Source organism: Mizuhopecten yessoensis, unplaced genomic scaffold (genome assembly GCF_002113885.1).
Source record: "Mizuhopecten yessoensis strain PY_sf001 unplaced genomic scaffold, ASM211388v2 scaffold9963, whole genome shotgun sequence".
NCBI classification, from domain to species: domain Eukaryota; kingdom Metazoa; phylum Mollusca; class Bivalvia; order Pectinida; family Pectinidae; genus Mizuhopecten; species Mizuhopecten yessoensis.
Genome location: NW_018408310.1, coordinates 806,778 through 822,530, shown reverse-complemented (window position 1 = coordinate 822,530; position 15,753 = coordinate 806,778). Strand labels below are relative to the sequence as shown.

Here is a 15,753-nt window from a genome sequence, read left to right as displayed (position 1 = left end):
AAAATTTATCCATGAAATAGGAAATAAAAGGCGTTCTTTTGAAATGGACACTTTTTACAATGGAATATATTCTTTTATGTCCATTACAACACGTGATATGAACACAATATAATGATTATTGAATATTGAGTCGTGTATGATGAGAGTTGATATAATCACAAACGACATGTAGGTCCCACTAGCGCTCCAGTGATGCATGGACAATATGGCTTCAGTAATGCTGGGACCTATGCCACCCATGAATGTCAAATGAAAGTGACTCAACGATGTTTATCAATTGCGAGTTCTTTTTATAACAAATATTACAAATCAAGTTTGAAGCTGGTACGATTATCACGTGATACAATGTTAACAGTGATGACGTAGACAAAGGTGACGATGCTCCTATTCCGCGGGTTATTATTGAATTCCTATATAATTTATATAATAACAGACATGCCGTGAAGCCTTTAGTGTTGTAATACGTGTTAGCAATGTTTTACGTTCTTAAATACTATTAACAGTACAGTTACATTATGATGAATATGATATAGATATTTCTATTATAAAATACTAGATATATAATTGTATGGTTCCATGAAAGCTTGTAATGAATTTTAAAATTTGTCCTTACGCGGCACTTTGATTCAACTTCGTTGTTTCGCTGGAGTTTATAATGGTATCCCTTTGTTTAGTTTATATATCTTTTTATTTCCTTTTTTGCACATTATACATACTTCAAAACATTATATACAGAGGATTCGAAAACAAGCTAAAAGCTTATACTAATTACTCCTCTTGTTGTGTTGTTTTCTACTCATTACCTTATAACATTCTGTACCGATTTCGAGTTCGGATTCTATGATTTTGTATAGACGGTGTAGTATTTTTTATCATGTTTTTTTTTAACAAACATATCTATCAATTTTCGTTAATGGAAATTTAGACAAACTCAAAAGCAAGTTGCTGGCCAGGGGAGAAAAGCATTGTTTGCATTATTAAATGTTTGTAAGAAAAATCATTTTAATATAGAAACACAATTGTCTGTTTTTGATACTTATGTAAATAGTGTTTTAAGTTATGGAGCAGAAGTTTGGGGCTTCCATGCCTACCAGATATCGAAAAATTACGTATATTCAAATATTGGATAAAATTGAGAAATGTAGGAAATTGTATTTTAAGGTTATGCTATGATGATATGCTTTGTAATAATGACATTTGGTTAATGAGTGTAAACAAGAATTATACAGAATTATGTTTTGGAAAAAAATCAATCTTCTCCTAAAGGAGCATTGTATCAAAATGAGGGTAGTTTTGGTCACCAGTATTATCTATCAAAACATGTAAACATAAATTACTTAAAACAAATATGTAAAATTCGAATGTCTGCACATAAGTTTAATATTGAGTGTGGTAGATATACTAGAACTTAAAGACAAAACAGATTGTGTACAGTATGTGACCCGAATGATGTCGAGGATGAGTTCCATTTTATTTTAAAATGTCCTTGCTATATTGATATAAGGTTGAAACTAATCAAGAAATATTATGTAAGACATACAAGTATGTATAAATTAGTGCAACTACTTACTTGTGAGAATGTATCCGACATTAGAAATCTTGGCAAGTATTTAATACAAGCAAACAAAAGGAGATCTGAGCTGATTGCTGGTTAGTGTTCACTCTCCAAAGTGTGTGTGTGTGTGAGTGTGTGTGTGTTGTGTGTGTGTGTGTGTATCATATTGTACGCAACTTGATATGCATTCATGCGTTTAAAATGACACCCCTCATAGTGAGGGTATAGAAGACGATCACCTCATCAAATATTAAATATCATGATTAATTAGAATAGGGATTGTTTACTAGTTAAAGTATTAATACAATCAAATATATATTTGAATATTATTCTGAAACCTGTTTTACAATCTACATTTAGCGGACTTATAGAGTATACTTCATCAGGTACAGGCAATAATTTTGAATTCAATTCAAAAGAAATTAATTTATTCCAGAGATATATTGCTTAATTTTCCTTAAGTGAATCCATTAATTTTCAAATAATACGAAATCAAACGTTTGTGAGACTAAACTTAGATATAACAAAATTATTTATAGAATAAAATTGCCAATTTCCTCTGAAACAGCTGGTATTGGACGTCGCAATTATTTTAATTTATTTTATATAAAGCGTTTCGACGAATCTAATGAAGCAATGTTAATCTGACAATATAATTAAATGGTGTAGAAATGAATAATAAACTTGTGTTGCACACTTACCCTATATACAACAACTGCAACTTTCCCAACTTCACACATGTTCGCTAAAAATATTTATATCTATCACATAATTACCCTGTTCTCAATGTAGTATCGTCCATGTTATAAATTGCGTTATGGATACAACCTAGCGGAGCTTTGACAGGATGTATTGCACCGTAAGAGCGTTATATGGCGTTTGTAAAATGTTAATAATTTTCGCCAAGTTGTTTAGATTCTACTGGGAGCGGGGATGGTTACACATACACATTAAGGGAGCAGAAATGTTACTATCAAGAAAGGGAAAGCTGAAGATTGAAAAAAAATAATCTAAAACGTCACGCTTATCGTACAGCTTAGTATACAGGTGTCCATGTTTTTAAGTAAAGACTGAGGAAAGCGGATGTTGTGTAAGAGTTCAGGAATGTATAACAACACTTGTGTGGGGTGTTGTTATCACCAGTTAATCCTGTTACGTAATATAGTTAAGTTGAAAGATATATGGTATAAGATTGACTAAGTAAATGCATGAGTTAATCTGACAACAATGACACATGTCGACTTTAAAGGACATGCTTCATAAATATAACTTATCTAAATTGACACAAGTTAAGGAGAAACAATTTACACAAATAGTTCCAGGATATTCATTATATTTATGTCACACGATGGAATAAATTGAATGAAAGTTTGTAGTTTAAAATACGCTAAATAACGAATATAATGAGATATTAAATTAAAGTTCAAATTTAGCACTTTTATCATAAAATTATTTTTGATAACTGTATACATGCGTTCGACGTTGTCAAGAAATTTGTTTTTATTTATAGATAGCACATCGTCGATATACTTAACGAAATGGTTGACTCTGCTGGTGGACTTTAAGGTTTGTCCTTAAATGCATATCCCCGTTGCCACTAACTACACATCCTAAGTTTTCGACATGACAAAATGCAGCCCGTGTACAGCAAAGACTACTATATCACTTCCCCATACAAGCGGATGTTACGAGCTGACGGTACATATTAGATCGAAGCACCGCACGGGAATTCTTGACATACTAATAAGTTATCACGTGACTTTGTAATTGACTGTTGGACTGTGAACACAGAAAAATCAGTGAAGCTGGTAAACCATTGTATTCGGTAACGAGTATGTGTAACCATCCTCGCTCCCATGGGAATCAAAACAACTTTGCGAAAATTATAAACGTTTTACAAACGTCATATAAATCGTCATTAGGCCCCAGATTAGAGTGACGCTATTGTAGCACGCGAGTATCTGTTTCATCAAGATCGTTACAACCAGGCTTTTCTACAAAAGCCTATCAATGAACTATGCAGAATGACATTTAGCAGAAATATGCAGAAGAGTCATAAAATGTAACGCAGTGACGGCAAATTAATACTTAATAAACGCATATCCTGTTTCTAGGGGTTATTGTTGTCCGTATCGGTAACACATCGCCTAGTATGCTGTTACGTGTTTTTATCGGTAACACATGGCTTAGTATAACGTTACGTGTGAACATGGTTGTTTACAGTGTAATCAGCACCAAAGTAGTTAGTCCTACTGATCGACGAGCACGCGGCTTCACGTTCATGCACGTGTCCTAGCGCGTTCGTGAGGTGCATTATGTCATTCTTTAGATTATAACTCTAACATAAATGATGTAGACTTTAATATTGAATAAGCAATTATGAAACTGAACGTATCAGGCAATTTGTTGACGTGCCGTGATTTACGAATACGAAGAACTATTTTGTTCGGGTGGTCGGGTGGTCTGGTGGAGCAATGAATATCCGAGATTCGATTCCTCGATCGGACGTGAAAATGTATGGGGTCACTAGCCCGACCACGTGGGCCCTCTCCATGTACTACGGTTCCAGATCACCGCGCTTACATCCAGACGAACAAGAGTGATTATATAAGTTGAAATAACTAGTTTCATGATTGTTGTAAAATATATAAAGATTATTTGATAAAATAAAAGAATACGGAATTTGAAAATAAATATGCTACCATTTGTAATCCCGCAGACATATATCTGCGTTAATTCAAAGAAAAATATTGAGAAACATCCCCTGATAAAAGAATGGTATCTTCAGTAGAGAATATGACGAGGATGACTGTTCTCTGAACAACCTACCTTGTGGAATTATGACACATTGATTTAATTCTGTGTTATAGATAGTCTGCTTAAAATTTGATATGTTTCCTGGGAGTTCATTTTTTTCCACAGGACACCGGATCAAAATATATCCATTATCAAAATGTCATTTTTCTAATGTATCGTCGAATTTCGAGGAAGCATTGCGCTTCGTACCCATTATTACCGCAATAAAAATACCTTCTGCCACATTTACCCATATACGACATAAAATGAATGTATCCCACAGGGTGGAACACACCCATGTAGAATCAGTCAGCTCTGGACGACGTGGACAGAGAAATTCCGGCCTTCGGGAAGAGATGTTTGAGGATCAGCTCTCGGTATGCCGCATCTAATGAGTGATTGACTGTTATTCTCTAATACTTTCCTTCTAAGATAAGTTATTCTAAGTTGCAGTCTTGCTCCCAATGCACACCGAAATCATATTTAACGCTAGTTTTTTTTACTTGATTCATCACATCAACGAAAATGAAAAAGATTCTTTTGACGAAAACAAAATATTCAATTGAAAGAAATTCAAGAACTTACCATAACTTATTTTATATTATATATTTTGTTCGACAATTCCTGACTTTGATGATAATTGTTTATTTAAGGCATTTATGAAGAAAAGATGTAACTTTGACAATCGACCATAACTTCAGAACACGTATCTCTGCATTCTAGTCCATATTTGTGAATAAACACATTCGCTAGTATCTGCTGAATAATTTGGTACACATGAAGTTATTGTGAAAATAAGATTTTTTTTAAATATATAATAGTATTTACCTCCATTAATTTGTAATTCATTGATTGTTCAAACGTCATACAACTGTCAATCACTGAGCAATACGTATTTAGCAGCATAATGTACAAAGTTTCCCGGAATGCCCAGTCATATAAGGACAAAGTATAAAATTAAAAAAATGATGGTATGTCGGTATGTGTTAGATAGTCTGTATCCTACAGCTTCCTGTTACATGATTCATTGTTATACGATAGGTTGTAACCCTATATGGACATTTCTAGTACTAAATGGCTTTGACTGTAGCATGCCCCACTAACTCAAAACAGAACGGGTTTCAGGCCCGGAAATGGTATTGGCCTGGTCTGAATTTCCTGATATCAGGTATCAAAATTGCACATGTCAATTGTCTTCCGGAATAAAAACTCAAAATTACGTTTTTAGCTCTGTTCTAATGAAGGTGAAAAAATAGAAGAATTGTAGGACCTTTATGCTTTTGATATCATTAACTGCCACAATCACAGGGGAGCAGGCACGAATCTCTAAGAGAAAAGAATGCGTAGCCTCGTGATCGGCAATCAACAGTTTGACATTCGGGAGGAAATGCACGACAACTTTGATGTTTAATTGTGTGGAATGCTTTTTAAATGACACAGGTTTGATTACCGAACCAACACGGAGTAACCAGTGGCATGCTCATCCTTGTTAATTTAATAGCGACATTAATCGTCGTTCATGAACAATAAATTCTTTCATTTTGGCCGAATCACCAGAGAATCATGATACACAAAATGAGTTGTAATGCGTTCTCTGTTATAAATGCACATCGGTTGCCATGGTATTGCGTTATGCACAAGGGAATTGCTTTTTTTAGTTTCATGATTTTAGGAACTTGTTGCACAACTATAGCGATCATGAGAGAGAAACAATTAATACACAATATCACTTGATACAAAGCTAAAGTCAGTGTTCCAAAAACGGACACTTGTGGGAAAGCGACCGTTGAAATCGATTGGAGTATTTGTATGTATACGCAATTCTCATTTCAAAATTCTTTTCTAGTTAACAAAATCGCATTGTGTGGCACAGCCGACATAATTATCAACAAAAACGCGTGTTTATTTTAACCAACACGATGAACTTTCAAAGCGATCATATCGGTAAACACAATATTAAATATATAAATATCAATCAATTTGAACGAGCTGTTGACACTAACATCATTCGCCATGTTCAAGCTAATTGTCTTTATCGAACAGTCTGGTGTTACGTGTATAAACGAACGCGCAAAATAAAGTCGAAAAAGTGCAAGGTAATGCAAACAAGTGACAGGAGGTTACAGGAGAGTCCCTAGAGAAAAGGGATTTTTTTTCACCCTGTATTTTGAAAAACAGTTTTGGTTCATTTTCGACAATGACGCTGATTCGTTAACTTGATTGTATAGAAAGTAAATTAAAGGTCATTCACATTTGAAATAATAGGAAAAGTCATAATACTTTAAAATGAAATTGTTTATATAGAGAAATTTGTTTAAAAAAGAGAAACAGAAAAGAAGGGTTTTATTAACGAAAAACGCATACACACACTTAGTTACCAACATCAAATAAATACAATTCATATTTGGACATATTTGAGAGGAGCATGAAAGCGTATTGTATACCGGAGGTATACTTTAAGATCATGCTGCACAGCAAGTTTGTTTATGGATCGTTTCTGGTCAGATGCCGAGTTTCTTTTGGCGAAGCATAGTCTTTTGCTAACCGAACGTCCAGTTAGTGGCATCATATTGAAATGACGTTTCGTTTCATTACTTCAGCCGGTATGATACTTAACATTTTAAAACATATATTTTATGCGTTCCCGCGTCAGGATTCAAATATGAATAAGCAAAGTAATTACTTAAAACTTAAATAATTAAATGAATAAATAAGAAGAAAAAAAGAAGCTCTGAATAGGTGCACCTTTATTGGATGAGTTATTATACACTAGTGTTCCACATCGGACGTATTTAACTTCCCTACGCAGTGCTTAGAGAACACATTAATACCGACATTTCCTTATTGATACAAAAACATTGTTTCTGTTAACACATTTCGACGTTTCACCGTGGGTATGGTTTTCATTCCGTCTTTCCTGTTGCTAGAAGTTACAGTTCAACGGTAAATGTATTTGGATCTTGTTTATGTTGATGTCAAATAAATTTCAACGTTAGATTTATTACAACAGAATACTGCATGTTGTATCTCCTAATCTATATACGATATTGTGGTGTTCTACTCCTAAATAAATGGATTCCTAATATGTCAGCGATTCGCATTCCCATGTTAAATATATTCGCCGCTTGCAGTATTGATATAATTTCATTGCTATCCCTATTGTTACAAAATGCATAGCGTTTAATAGGATATTATGAAACTTGTGTACTTATACAAAATCAAAGGACCTTTTTAAGTTTGTCACCATAACGGGTACTTAATGTAGCTACGTGTAACTTGGTGTAATATTTACTTCCCGTAGTTTAATAGGCAATGAATGCGCATACATGTATGTGTTACAAACACACGAAAGCAATGTATTTGGAATCACTTAACCTAAAATTGGGTTTCACAAATAAAGATACTGCGTCTTTCTTCTTTAGCATGTCAGAATCACAGGTAATCTAGGCTCCTACAATGTACCTACCTGTGTCATAAATACAGGTGATGTATGTATCAACCAGGTGCGTAGTGAACAGTTAATTAATATATCTATACAGGTCTGAAACAAATACAGGTACCTTATGTCATCAATGTACAAACACACGTGTGTCACACATTCAGGTTAACTAAATTCATACAATAAAACCTCGATATAATGCCCCTAGTCTCATTTTCCATCTCGTTTACTGCGAACAAATTCCAATGTCCCTTTTCCTCGTTTTCGAAAGAATTCCTTTCAACATTTCCCTCAATTTATGGCCAAGCCCCTTATTAACGCCGACAGTTCTCTGGACACATGGTGGCAGTATAACGAGGCTTTACCGTTCGCAGTTGTGTCCCATAACCAGGTTTTCATACCGGTGTCACATATACAGGTAATGTATATACATATGTACGTGTGTCACATATACAGGTAATGTATATAATATGTACGTGTGTCACATATACAGGGAATGTATGTACATATGTACGTGTGTCACATATACAGCTAATCTACATACATATGTACGTGTGTCACATATACAGTTAATGTATATAATATGTACGTGTGTCACATATACAGGTAACGTATATACATATGTACGTGTGTCACATATAGAGGTAATGTATATAATATGTACGTGTGTCACATATACAGGTAATCTATATACATATGTACCTGTGTCACATTTACAGGTAATGTATATACATATGTACGTGCGTCACATATACAGGTAATGTATATAATATGTACGTGCGTCACATATACAGGTAATGTATGTACATAGGTTCATGTGTCACATATACAGGTAATGTATTTACATATGTACGTGTGTCAATACAGGAAATGGGTATACATATGTACGTGTGTCAATACAGGTAATGCATATACATATGTACGTTTGTCAAATATACAGATAATGTATCTACATATGTACGTGTGTCACATATACAGGAAATGTATGTACATATGTACGTGTGTCACATATACAGCTAATCTACATACATATGTACGTGTGTCACATATACAGTTAATGTATATAATATGTACGTGTGTCACATATACAGGTAATCTATATACATATGTACGTGTGTCACATTTACAGGTAATGTATATACAAATGTACGTGTGTCACACATAGAGGTAATGTATATACATATGTACGTGTGTCACATATACAGGTAATGTATGTACATAGGTTCATGTGTCACATATACAGGTAATGTATTTACATATGTACGTGTGTCAATACAGGAAATGCATATACATATGTACGTGTGCCAATATACAGATAATGTATCTACATATGTACGTGTGTCACATATACAGGTAATGTATATAATATGTACGTGTGTCACATATCCAGGTAATGTATGTACATATGTACGTGTGTCACCTATACAGGTAATGTATATAATATGTACGTGTGTCACATATCCAGGTAATGTATGTACATATGTACGTGTGTCACCTATACAGGTAATGTATATAATATGTACGTGTGTCACATATCCAGGTAATGTATGTACATATGTACGTGTGTCACATATAAAGGTAAAGAATATAATATGTACGTGTGTCACATATACAGGTAATCTATATACATATGTACCTGTGTCACATTTACAGGTAATGTATATACAAATGTACGTGTGTCACACATAGAGGTAATGTATATACATATGTACGTGTGTCAATACAGGTAATGCATATACATATGTACGTGTGTCAAATATACAGATAATGTATCTACATATGTACGTGTGTCACATATACAGGTAATGTATATACATATGTACGTGTGTCACACATAGAGGTAATGTATGTACATATGTACGTATGTCACATATACCGGTAATGTACATCTTGTATATACAAATGTACGTGTGTCAACATACATATGTACGTGTGTCACACATAGAGGTAATGTATGTACATATGTACGTGTGTCACATATACCGGTAATGTACATCTTGTATATACAAATGTACGTGTGTCAACATACATATGTACGTGTGTCAACATACATATGTACGTGTGTCAATACAGGTAATCTACATACATATGTACGTGTGTCACATATACAGGTAATCTACATACATATGTACGCGTGTCACATATACAGGTAATGAATATACATATGTACATGTGTCAATACAGGTGATCTACATACATATGTACGTGTGTCACATAACAGTTAATCTACATACATATGTACGTGTGTCACATATACAGGTAATGTATATACATATGTACGTGTGTCACATATACAGGTAATGTATGTTCATATGTACGTGTGTCACATATACAGGTTATGTACATACATATGTACGTGTGTCACACATACAGGTAATGCATATCTTCTTCCTTGTATTTGCCTTCTTCAACTGGTTGAAGATACTGCAAAGTTTTGGAGTGTGCAGTACACGTGAGGACAGGTTAAACATACATATATATGTTTGTCACACATACAGATACTGTATATACATATGTATGTGTGTCACATATACATTGTATATACAACATATTACCTGAAATGTCTGCAGCAAAATGTACGTTTAAAAAAATATCATTTTGAGATGCAACATTGTACATCTACGTAAACAAACATCTTACAATTTGTATGGTCTCTTACTGAATTAAAATATACGATACATAATTATAAAGCCATCCTACAAACCTACTTCAGGAAATTAAAATGTTTAACTTCAATCAAGTACACAATTTATACTAACATGTGAAGACTCTTCAAAAGTTTATGATACTCTTATCATTTGCTGGTGGGTTTTTATCTAATCATTATTCCCGGTTGAACTAATGACGAAGAACGATGGCAGTAAAGTAAAGCAGACTTGTTGGCTGCTATACACAAAACAAAACAGACTTGTATGCTGTAATACACTGACGGATAAAACAGATTAGAGTGCTGTAATGCACACATTCGGGTAAAACACATTGTATACTGTAATACACACACGGGTAAAACAGATTTGCATGCTGTAATACACAGACGGGGAAAAAAAATGTGTATGCTGTAATACACGGACGGGTAAACAGATTTGAATGCTGTAATACACGGACGGGTAAAACAAAGTTGTATGCTGTAATACACAGACGGGTAAAACGAACTTGTATGCTGTAATACACAGACAGGTGAAACAGATTTGTATGCTGTAATACACAGACGGGTAAAACGGATTTGTATGCTGTAATACACAGACGGGTAAACAATATTTGTATGCTGTAATACACAGACGGGCAAAACAGATTTGTATGCTGTAATACACGGACGCGTAAAAATAAATTTGTTTGCTGTAATACAGTGACGGGTAAAACAGACATGTAAGCTGTAATACACTGACGGGTAAAGCAGATTTGGATGCTGTAATAAACAGACGGTTAAAGCAGATTTCGATGCTGCAATACACAGACGGGTAAAACGAACTTGTATCCTTTGATACACAGACGGGTAAAACAGACTGTTATGCTGTAATACACTGACGGGTAATACTGATTTGTATACTGTAATACACAGACGCGTAAAACTGATTTATATACTGTAATACACAGACGGGTAAACAGACTTGTATGCTGTAATACACAGACAGGTAAAACAGATTTGTATGTTGTAATACAGTGACGGGTAAAACAGACTGTTATGCTGTAATACACTGACGGGTAATACTGATTTGTATACTGTAATACACAGACGGGTAAAACATACATGTATGCCGTATTACACAGACGGGTAAAACTGATTTGTATACTGTAATACACGGACGAGTAAAACATACTTGTTTGCCGTATTACACAGACGGGTAAAACTGATTTGTATACTGTAATACAGTTACGGGTAAAACAGACTTGTGTGCTGTTATACACTGACGGGTAAAACCGATTTGTATGCTATAATACACTGACGGGTAAAACATATTTGAATTTTGTAATACGCAAACATAAGAAAATGTGTATGCTGCAATATTCAGACGGTGTAAAGTGGACTTGTTTGGTGTAATAGATAAACTAAATGTGCATGCCGTGATAGACAAAGTAAATCAGATTTGCATGCTGTAATACTCAGACGGGATACAACAGACTTGTATGCTGTAAATCATAGACAAAGTATATCTGATTTGTATGCTGTAATGGACAAAGAAGAGTAGACTTGTGTCCTGTAAAACACAAACTGATCATGACAATGTATACATTGCTGTAAATTATTGGATGTTGCTGTAAAGCAATCTCAGACATTTTAACATTTTTTTTTTTTTACGAATGATAAAGAGTCGATGTTTCGTTTTATGCTGCGTCGATATAGTACTGAAATTATAACACAAAAACGTCATCAAGAACACAAAATGTCTTTGAATATTAAACACTCCAATTTAGGGGTGAATCTTCCTCGTCATGCTACAGGGACCAAACATTCTGTAGATCAAGATCAGATACAATTCTAACCGTCGGTATTGGACTTGAAGTTCTTCATAAAAATGTGTAAAAACGGAACATACAAATATTATAACAGAATTGTCCTACACATTGTCTTAGACTAGATATAGACTTACTTAATTTCACGTCACGCTGGAATAGTCAGCGTCCAAGCTGCAATGGTCAATTACATTGTACTTACTTCTTGGCTGTAGCTCTTTTGGAAGGCCAGTCTCCGCTTGACCGTTTCCGTGTCCGCAGGCATTGGTTTGGTCACCGAATTGTACACACTCGTGGACATACTGATATTGAATAAATATCTCAAAACAATAGATTAATACTATTTGAAATTTGCAGAGTTCTTTTTAGTCGGATCAAAAAGTTAACAAACTTTCACCAGAAATTGTCAAATTAATGGTATGATTAACACACTGGGTTGTTCTGTGTTCACAGTAAAGTGAGTGCTGCTGTAAACGGTCCGGCATTTAAACGTTATTGGGAGAGTAAAAACCTCGCGGTTGTTTCTCATAAATTATTCTGAATCGATATGATATTATCGTATGTTAAAACATGTTGAAAGGGGTAGGAATAGCGAGATAGCGGCCTGGTCTTCTGTCTCTCTCCAGTATTGTTCTGGAGCATTGATTGCTTTGTAGAGAGTTTTAGGACACTCAGCTGTGACTCGAAACCAAAATCTATAAACCCTGATGTCAAATACTACTTTTAAAGTGCAATATAGGTAAACGGTACGGGCTAGGTAGCTAAGCCTGTCTACTGAATGGTGTTGGGCTCTGTTATTGAGTTAGCTGCTGATAACGGAGACCTGTGCCAGTATCTCACAGAGCACGTCAAACCAACGTTCTGGGTACTGTCTGGGTAGTTGTCTCTCCAATACCTCATACATGGTCTCTCATAGCTTGTCTCAAAGGGCATGTCAGACCAATGTTCGGGGCAAGGTTTTTTATAACTTGTCTCATAGGGCATGTCAGACCAATGTTCGGGGCAAGGTATCTCATAGCTTGTCTCATAGGGCATGTCAGACCAATGTTCGGCGCAAGATATCTCATAGCTTGTCTCATAGGGCATGTCAGACCAATGTACGGTGCAAGATATCTCATAGCTTTTCTCATAAGGCATGTCAGACCAATGTTCGGGGCATGGTATCTCATAGCTTGTCTCATTGGGCATGTCAGACCAATGTTCGGGGCAAGGTATCTCATAGATTGTCACAAAGGGCATGTCAGACCAAAGTTCGGGGCAAGGTATCTCATAGCTTGTCTCAAAGGGCATGTCAGACCAAAGTTCGGGGCAAGGTCTCTCATAGCTTGTCTCATAGGGCATGTCAGACCAATGTTCGGGGCAAGGTATCTCATAGCTTGTCTCAAAGGGCATGTCAGACCAATGTTCGGGGCAAGGTATCTCATAGTTTGTCTCATAGAGCATGTCAGACCGATGTTCGGGGCAATGTATCTCATAGCTTGTCTCAAAGGGCATGTCAGACCAATGTTCGGGGCAAGGTATCTCATAGCTTGTCTCAAAGGGCATGTCAGACCAATGTTTGGGGCAAGGTCCCTCATAGCTTGTCTCACAGGTCATGTCAGCCAAATTCGGGGTATTGTCTCTCATAGCTTGTCTCACAGGGCATATCAGACCGACGTTCGGGGCACGGTCTCTCATAGCTTGTCTCACAGGTTATGTCAGACCGATGTTCGGGGTACGGTCTCTCATAGCTTGTCTCACATGGCATGTCAGACCGATGTTTAGGGCACGGTCTCTCATAGCTTGTCTCACATGGCATGTCAGACCGATGTTTAGGGCACGGTCTCTCATAGCTTGTCTCACATGGCATGTCAGACAAATTCGGGGCATGGTATCGCATAGCTTGTCTCACATGGCATGTCAGACATTTTCGGGGCATGGTATCTCATAGCTTGTCACAAAGTCATGTCAGACTGATGTTCAGGACAAGGTCTCTCATAGCTTGTAACAATGTCATGTCAGACCGATGTTCAGGGCAATGTCTCCCATAGCTTGTCCCACATGGCATGTCAGACCGATGTTCAGTGCAAGGTCTCTCATAGCTTGTCCCACATGGCATGTCAGACCGATGTTCAGTGCAAGGTCTCTCATAGCTTGTCCCACATGGCATGTCAGGCCGATGTTCAGGGCACGGTCTCTCATAGCTTGGCCTACATGGCATGTCAGACCGTTCTTCGGGGCACGGTATCTCATAGCTTGTCTCACATGGCATGTCAGACCGATGTTCGGGGAACGGTCTCTCATAGCTTGTCTCACATGGCATGTCAGACAAATTCGGGGCATGGTATCTCATAGCTTGTCACAAAGTCATGTCAGACTGATGTTCAGGGCAATGTCTCTCATAGCTTGTCACAATGTCATGTCAGACCGATGTTCAGGGCAATGTCTCTCATAGCTTGTCCCACATGGCATGTCAGACCGATGTTTAGGGCACGGTCTCTCATAGCTTGTCCCACATGGCATGTCAGACCGATGTTCAGGGAACGGTCTCTCATAGCTGGTCCCACATGGCATGTCAGACCGATGTTCAGGGCACGGTCTCTCATAGCTTGTCCTACATGGCATGTCAGACCGATGTTCAGGGCACGGTATCTCATAGCTTGTCTCACATGGAATTTCAGTCCAATGTTCGGGGCATGGTATCTCATAGCTTGTCTCAAAGGGCATGTCAGACCAATGTTCGGGGCACGGTCTCTCATAGCTTGTCTCAAAGGGCATGTCAGACCAATGTTCTGGGCACGGTCTCTCATAGATAGTCTCACATGGCATGTCAGTCCAATGCTCGGGGCATGGTATCTCATAGCTTGTCTCACATGACATGTCAGTCCAATTTTCGGGGCATGGTATCTCATAGCTTGTCTCACAGGTCATGTCAGTCCAAAGTTCTTGGCACGTCTCTCATAGCTTGTCTCACAGGTCATGTCAGTCCAAAGTTCTTGGCACGTCTCTCATAGCTTGTCTCACAAGGCATGTCAGTCCAATGTTCGGGGCTTGGTATCTCATAGCTTGTCTCACAGGTCATGTCAGTCCAAAGTTCTTGGCACGTCTCTCATAGCTTGTCTCACAGGTCATGTCAGTCCAAAGTTCTTGGCACGTCTCTCATAGCTTGTCTCACAAGGCATGTCAGTCCAATGTTCGGGGCTTGGTATCTCATAGCTTGTCTCACAGGTCATGTCAGTCCAAAGTTCTTGGCACGTCTCTCATAGCTTGTCTCACAGGTCATGTCAGTCCAAAGTTCTTGGCACGTCTCTCATAGCTTGTCTCACAAGGCATGTCAGTCCAATGTTCGGGGCTTGGTATCTCATAGCTTGTCTCACAGGTCATGTCAGTCCAAAGTTCGGGGCACGGTCTCTCATAGCTTGTCCCACATGGCATGTCAGTCCAATGTTCGGGGCATGGTATCTCATAGCTTGTCTCACAGGTCATGTCAGTCCAAAGTTCGGGGCACGGTCTCTCATAGCTTGTCTCACAT

The 15,753-nt window shown here is 37.0% G+C and overlaps 1 protein-coding gene across 4 annotated transcripts in view; it reads right to left on the bottom strand.

Annotated features, from left to right (window-relative positions):
• The window catches only part of LOC110459086 (tyrosine 3-monooxygenase-like), a 51,119-nt gene extending 38,320 nt beyond the window's left edge, over positions 1 to 12,799 (bottom strand). Inside the window, exon 1 of one of the 4 annotated variants that reach the window (XM_021511176.1) lies at positions 12,445 to 12,799. In XM_021511176.1, the coding sequence (XP_021366851.1) occupies positions 12,445 to 12,543 (99 nt within the window). In that variant the 5' untranslated portion in view covers positions 12,544 to 12,799. Of the gene's footprint in view, positions 1 to 1,570; positions 1,657 to 2,256; positions 2,373 to 12,444 lie in introns of those variants that run through there. The other 3 variants (XM_021511179.1, XM_021511177.1, XM_021511178.1) reach the window with 3 other exon arrangements.
• Positions 12,800 to 15,753: the final 2,954 nt, after the last annotated feature.